Source organism: Halichondria panicea, chromosome 17 (assembly GCF_963675165.1).
Source record: "Halichondria panicea chromosome 17, odHalPani1.1, whole genome shotgun sequence".
NCBI lineage: Eukaryota > Metazoa > Porifera > Demospongiae > Suberitida > Halichondriidae > Halichondria > Halichondria panicea.
This window is the reverse complement of record NC_087393.1, coordinates 1,845,864-1,853,122: the sequence shown is the minus strand read 5'-3', so window position 1 is coordinate 1,853,122 and position 7,259 is coordinate 1,845,864. Positions and strand designations below refer to the sequence as shown.

At 41.9% G+C, this 7,259-nt stretch overlaps 2 protein-coding genes across 4 annotated transcripts; one reads left to right on the top strand and one right to left on the bottom strand.

Moving 5' to 3' along the window:
• The first annotated feature begins 6 nt into the window (after positions 1 to 6).
• LOC135350818 (uncharacterized) lies at positions 7 to 2,378 on the top strand. The gene is made up of 6 exons (XM_064549663.1): positions 7 to 504; positions 586 to 620; positions 1,400 to 1,542; positions 1,606 to 1,729; positions 1,952 to 2,174; positions 2,230 to 2,378. Exons 1-6 carry the CDS (start codon positions 113 to 115, stop codon positions 2,243 to 2,245), a joined length of 933 nt encoding a protein of 310 aa, XP_064405733.1. The 5' UTR covers positions 7 to 112; the 3' UTR covers positions 2,246 to 2,378.
• Positions 2,305 to 7,214, bottom strand: LOC135350798 (uncharacterized). Of its 3 annotated transcripts, none has more exons than XM_064549636.1 (3): positions 7,051 to 7,214; positions 3,492 to 3,783; positions 2,305 to 3,345 (listed from the first exon to the last, which is right to left on the bottom strand). In XM_064549636.1, the coding sequence occupies exons 2-3, from the start codon at positions 3,771 to 3,773 to the stop codon at positions 2,470 to 2,472; spliced, it is 1,158 nt and encodes a 385-aa protein (XP_064405706.1). In that variant the 5' UTR covers positions 3,774 to 3,783; positions 7,051 to 7,214; the 3' UTR covers positions 2,305 to 2,469. The 3 variants fall into 3 exon arrangements, with proteins under 3 accessions (XP_064405706.1, XP_064405708.1, XP_064405707.1); XM_064549638.1 differs by lacking the exons at positions 2,305 to 3,345; positions 3,492 to 3,783 and adding exons at positions 4,192 to 5,163; positions 5,222 to 5,528 and having other exon boundaries at positions 7,051 to 7,212; XM_064549637.1 differs by lacking the exons at positions 2,305 to 3,345; positions 3,492 to 3,783 and adding exons at positions 4,192 to 5,163; positions 5,222 to 5,484 and having other exon boundaries at positions 7,051 to 7,212.
• Positions 7,215 to 7,259: the final 45 nt, after the last annotated feature.

Genomic DNA, 7,259 nt, shown 5'->3' with positions numbered 1-7,259 from the left:
ACCTGTATATACACGTAAGCACATTTTTGAAGCGCAAGAGACACAGCTGTCATACTTGTATGTTTACTTTTAACGCAGTATAGGCTATAATGATGATGAAAGTTTTCTATGCATGTATCTGTTAGCCATGGCTAGTCCTAACAGCCCTAATACAAGTGAATTGAGTGGTTTCCTCCGCAAGTTTGAGAGAAGCTTAGAAGATGACCAGATAAGCAGTCTTGCTATGGTTCTGCCCGTAAAGGGTACCCCTACAAGGGCTAACATGCTAGCGAAGCTTGAAGAAACTCTAAAAATGACCGAGGAAAGTTTGGATGACCTCATTAAAATGCTTGAGAGGATCAATATTGGCATTGACCACATACAAAAAGTTTCTGAGTTTAAAATGCGGCATTTCTGGAGTGAGTCGTCTAATTACACTTCTACCTTAGGGTGGGTGAAAGAACCAATTAGCTGTAAATCACATCAAGCATCACCCATACAATCAACTTCTCATGAAGGCGAAAGGTGCAGTTTACTAGCTACATGATAATGTAGATCTATGCATATTCTGTCTATCAATTCATATGGCTCTTTATTTTGTCGCAGTAACCAGCCTCCGCCAGCAAAACGTCCAAAACTTGGTGAGGTCAATATGTATTTAAATACTCCATTGATTATAAGGACAGATTTTGAAGCCCCACGGGGAGCATTAGAAATTGAGTTGTTTATTAGCTAGGTGACGCAGGAGCCCATAAGAGAAGGAGCGGCTAACTTCAACGTATACTCGGGGATCACGTCTCGTAATTGCCGGTGAAACCACACTTCCTTGTTTGGAAGCGACTAAGTGCTTGCAAACCGCAGCCCTGTATTGCGTATAACACGTGTAGGGATTCAACCACTTAAGTGACTCTGCATATATGGAAATGCGGTCATAACCACTTACGAAACGTGATCCCCGTAGTCAGCCGCTCCTTCTCTTATGGGCTCCTGGTGACGACATGAGCATCTAACTGTGTAGAAGAGCTAGCTGTTGTCTAAGTGGTTTGACAAAATGTCTCCATAATTATGGTATATAGTTGTGAATATCGTTACCAGTACATGCACTTGTAATGATATTCAGATAAATGTTGCATACACTACTTAGACAACAGCTACCGTATAGATATGTAGCAGATATATTTCGAGGGTATCAACTTTCGCAGAATGACCGTTGGAAAGGTTTTCGCAAAATAGCAGTCTTTTAAATTCGTGGGTTTATATGTTCGTGGTACATGCTGAATCAGCGAAAACCGCGAACATTTACACCCTCGGAATATATATACCTGCTATACGGTAGTGACTGTAGAGAGTTATAGATGCTCCTTCCCTTTATGCGCACCTGGTGATGAGTACAACATGTGACATTATGATTATAACGCAGGTACTTCTTTACAACGTGATGACAGCCCGGATGAAAATGAAGATGAAGATGAAATAGAAGCTACACTGGCAATCGGAAATGACAAAAAGTGTTTGGAGCGAGCTCTTGAGGTAGCCAAGAAGAGCAATGACCCAGAAACTAAGGTTTGTAAATGCAGTGTAGCAATTCCCTGCAGCTGTACATGTTGAGTCTTACCCTCCTAAAAGGTTGGAGCAATTCTGGTAAATGCTCACGGAGAGATTGTTGGTGAAGGTTACAACGACCTACCAAAGAAAGGGTTGCCTTGGAATAGCAAAGCAAAAAATCGATGGCAGACAAAAACACCTTATGGTATGTGTGCTGGCTCGTATTTTACCGAAAAGTTGTTATGAAAATACATAATTATCACACTGTTGACTAGCATTTAAAAACTGGGGTGATTGTGACATGTCAGCAAAAGCATGGGTCCAGGTGGTACATATACATGCACATAGATATCAGGTACTCCATACATGTCACAAGCTAGGGTCTCTTAACGAAGCACCACACACTCGCATGCACACACATGTGCAGTCACACATGCAGCAGTTGAAGCTATAGATGATGCTCGGAAGAAGCATAATCCAACAAAGGACTCCATTCTCTACACCACTTCCTACCCATCCGCCAGGGATGGTGTGAGGATATACCGTGCAGGAATTAAGGAGGTGGTCTACATGAAGAAGCACAAGAAGTGGAAAACTATGTATGATACAAAGGCAACTGAGATACTATTTGAAGGAGAAATTATTACCAGGTATGATTATAACGATGGCATGTGATGTTTGTTTGTTCACACCTCAATATTATAGGAAACTTCACTTGTGAGAGCCCTGGCACATCTCATTGATTATTACCAGGCACTCCTGTTATTACGATGATCACTGTTATATAGATGTTAATTAATAGCTATATATACACTGTACTAAGATATAATTATAGAGTTGCAATTGAATGGAAAGTTTGTAGTCAGATTATATATATATATATATATGAGAAAAGGGCTAGAGGAAATACACGGTATTGATGGTCGATTATCTGCGCAAAACTATTTAGAAACACTTGCTGTGAACAATAGATGAGCCGTACTCATCATACTCTTGCTTAGATATCCACATGGACTTTTGAGAGTTACAGAGACAGGCAAGGATTGAACCTCCGAGCCATACAGAGTGTTTCAGTTCTCTTGGTACAGTGATGTTGAAGTCAGTTTTATGTTGAGCCAAGCAATTCCGCATCCGTTCAACAAATCCTGGGAGCAGTGTAGTACCTCCAGAGAGAACAATGTTGGAATACAGTTCTTTTTGAAAAACAGCATCACATTTTGTGATGGATTCGTTTAGGATGGTGTGAATACCAGCACATTCTTTACCAAGCAATGACGGTTGGAAGAGACCTTCGGGACATTGGAACCGTTCAATACCAAGAACAATTTCTTTTCCATCTGGAAGCTTGTAGATACTTGGCGTACAAAAATTAGCAGTTTTCACTTCCTTGTCCACATCTATAGCAATGTAACAGAGCTTCTCTTTGATATCTCGTACCAAGCTAATTTCCAACTTATAATTCCGAATAGACTTGGCTATATTGTATCCACTTTTTGAAATTATTTTCTGTAACTTTTCCGTCAGGTCAATTCCAGCCAAATCAACAACGTGACTAGCATCTTTGACTGCATAGCCATCATATACTGGCACTGCTCTCGTGGAACCATCCCCACAATCCAAAACCACACCATTGATTTTACCAGTGGAGTACAAAGAGAGTACCGCTTGATTCGCAATTTGCAAGTGTCCAATACCATCCTCAAAAAGCTCTTCAGCCATCTTCTCACGGTTGGCCTTGGGGTTAAGGGGAGCCTCAGTGAGCAGGACAGGGTGCTCCTCAGGGGCAACACTAAGCTCATACCGCGTGGCATGATTCCATATCTGCATAATCAATTTATAATGCATGGCATCGATCACTCTACAATTATAAAGCTAATAGTGTAAAATGGTCGTTTAGCCCCTCCCCCTCAAGGTGTTTCATCATATAAATTAAATGTTGTAAAGACATGCATGCAGAGATTGCTTACCGAGAAGAAATCCTTCCAGTCGGTAACAACACCACGCTCAATAGGATGATTTGGTGCGAGAATCATTGGCTGTTGGTTCACCTCATCACCACAGTATACATCCTTTGCAAATCCAGTAACCCCACCCCTGAACCAATATCTTCCAGTGACAGTAGGAATGGAGATTCTTGGCGCATCTTCCCCGGCAAATCCCATCCTAGTCGTGTTTGAGCCAAAGTCCAATACTAGTGGCTCGTAGTCGTACCAATCCTCTGCAGACATTATATCACGCCAATACCACATGGAAGGCAGCCTGTACAGTGTGACAAACATGTCAATAAAATAATTATCTTAGCAGTAGTGATGTCAGGCTCGAGATACCAACCGTTTCCTATCCCTCTAACTCTTCAATCTATGGTTGAATATAAGAATTCTAAGTTACAGATGCATAATTATAGGTTTGCACACTATATAGTTAAGGACTGAACATCGGAATTCGAACCTGGCCTAATAATAACTTGTTGTGTGGAAGGTCACTAATTGGAATTGGGATTCTCTTACAGACCATACTGCACTTCAAGCCTATAATTTTAGTGCTTGCATGTACGCTTAAAACACTATTTTGCAGGGGGGTCAAAATTTATTTTCGCACAGAGTATAGTGAGCATGCGTATGCAATTCGCAATAGTTAAAAACGTGTCACTCGCATCAATTAACCTCGCATTCGAAACCCAATATATACAGTAATTCAATTTACAGATAAATTATGTGATCCAAAAATAACCATACACATTAATATAAACATGTTCAATTAAAAAAAAGTTCAAAAGCACTTGCGAAAGACAATTCCTGGTCCAAAATCATCATACTCGTCTTTTGATATCCACATCTGATTAAAAGTTGACAGAGAAGCTACAATAGACCCTCCAATCCAAGAGGAGTGCTTGACAGGAGGTATAACTTTGATCTTTGGACCAGGGGGAAGAAGCAGTGTAATTTCTTTTTGTATTCGTTCGGCGAATCCCGAAAACATAGTGTTGCCCCCTGACAAAGATATGGTTGAGCACAAATCATCATAACGATATTCACAATCGTATCGAAGTAGAGAGAGAAAGCAGTTTGCGCAGCTCTGTTGAATACTACAGTCCATATTGATGAGGTTGGGCTGGAAAAGAGCCTCAGGGCAACAAAACTGCTCATTTCCGACAGTGATCACATGTCCGTCTGGGAGCTCATAGCTCTTCTCGATGGAGGCAGCAGTTCCCATATCCTGTTTGAAGTCAAGAGCAACGTAGCAGAGCTTCTCCTTGATGTCACGGACGATCTCACGTTCGGCAGTGGTGGTGAAAGAGTAGCCACGCTCGGTGAGGATCTTCATGAGGTAGTCGGTCAGATCACGTCCAGCTAAATGTAAATGGGTGATTGCATGGGGAAGAGCATGACCTTCATAAACGGGCACACTGTAGGATACAGAATCACCAGAATCAAACACGATACCAGTGGTGCGTCCAGAGGCATACAGAGATAAAACAGGGTGGCTAGTAACATACAAGGCTGGAACATTGAATGTTTCAAACATGATCTGCGTGATCTTTTCACGGTTTATCTTTGGGTTTAGGGGAGCCTCAGTCACTAAAACTGGATGTTCCTCGGGGGCAACACGCAGCTCATTGTAGAATGTATGATGCCATAGCTATATACAGAATAAAAAATTATTATCTAAGACACGAACACATTAATTTTGTTAATACCTTTTCCATGTCACCCCAGTTGAAACACACTCCATGCTCTACTGGATTCTTAATAGAGAGGATGGGTTTCTGTGTGTATGCTTCATCTCCAACATAGCAGTCTATATCGGCCGTACCAACTCTGGCAGGGTCAATGTGACGGGGCCTTCCAACAACTGAAGGAAAGACAGCTTTTGGATAGTCGTCTCCAGCGAATCCAACTTCAGACATAAAGCTTCCATTGTGAATAACAATTACTGGTACCTCTGACGACATTGCCCCAACTGGAGAGTGTTTGTATTAGTGCCTACTTCATTTATCTTGCACACTGAGTAATATTGGAATACAGTGGGAGAATTCGTACTTTATATAATAACGTGTACTCATACAAGATGGAGCTGGGTATAGTCTCATGAATCAGCCGCACCTTGATAGGGAAGCGTTTGAGCACTTTGGTATTGAATGCAATTATTGTACAATAATACGTACAATACGTACATGCATGAAAGGTCAACCGCGAACGCTTGCAAGAAGCTCGACTAACAGTAGGATTATCTTTGGGCTGATTAACGCTAGCCAATAACACTATAGCCATTAACACTATACATGTAGTCATTAACGCTATAGCCAATAACGCTATAGCCATTAACACTATAGTCATTAACGCTATAGCCATTAACGCTAGCCAATAAAGTTATAGCCATTAACACTAGCTATAAATGCGTCCCACATGTGTGGAACACATGTACGCTTCCTGTCATTCGATTGTAATTAGCCAAAACAGTTGATACTAAAGTGCTTAGACGCTTACCCTTCCCTGGCTTCGCAAGCCAGCCGTTACAATGTATGTGACACATGAGCTACTTGTGCAGCAGTGTAAGTGGCTGTTTGCATTGATGAAGTGGTTAGTGGTCAGAGGACGGACGTGTAAAACCACATAATGGCAAATCGCTATGTAGCGATGCAGCTGTGCAGTTTCACAACTTACTACAGACACTTCTCAGGCACTTAAAGCGCCACTATTATTTGTGGCGCGGTCAACACAACTCTGTACGGTGATATTGGCCAGACCCTCTTTCAGGGGGTCTGGTCCGCGAGACTACTTGGCAAGATGCGCCAGCCAATTCACTATTCATGAGACTCTTAAAGGTATAGGGCTTGACAAAACAGCGTTTCCATGACTATGAAATGCTTAGCTGGCTTTGGATTAGTCTCAACCAGGGCTGCATTGAGGGGGGTAATTTGCCCCCCCCCCTAGGATCTGGCAGATTCATTTGTACTGCTATAATTCTGATGAATTGAATCGCCCCTCCTACATTTTTAAATTGCCCAATTCGCCCCCCTGATCCAAAATCCTGGATGCAGCCCTGACGATACTAGACTACCGTAAGATCTCGATTTAAAGCGACACTTTTTAATAATTACGAAGCCAGAGGTCGCATCTTTTGGAGGTTGAAAAATTATATTGAAGTCCTGGTGTCGCATATTTAGAGGGTCGCATCTAATTCATTGGAGGTAACTTTACAGAGTCTACTTGCCTCGATTTCAGGCCGCTTAAAAACACTGATTTCCAGTGGGCTACAATCGAGGCTAGGGAGTGGCTACATTTACCTCTATTTAGAACGCGACATTAAAAAATAATTGTCAACGCAGTTGTCGCTACTTTTAGAGGTCAGAAAATTGCTGAAGCTCCTGGGTGTCGCATATTTGGAGGGTCGCCTTAAATCGAGGTCTTACGGTAGACTATTTGTTGTAATACGTACGTACGTAGATTGGGGAGCGTGGCCAGACTAGCCTGGTTGCTTAATGTGGAACTATCTAATCATAGCCTACATTGTAGAATTACGTACCTTATAATAAATTTCACATCGATCAGCTAGCCTAGCCTCGCATCCAAAATAGCAGCAGTATCATGAGTATAGTATTGAAGAGACACAGTCGAGTCGAGTCTGACATCGACAGTACCAGAAGGATGGGTAGGGGTTCAAAGGTCAAAACTTGCTAAACAATAACAAGGAGGGCGGCTGATTTATGAGAGTAGATCAGTAAAGTTGTGAAT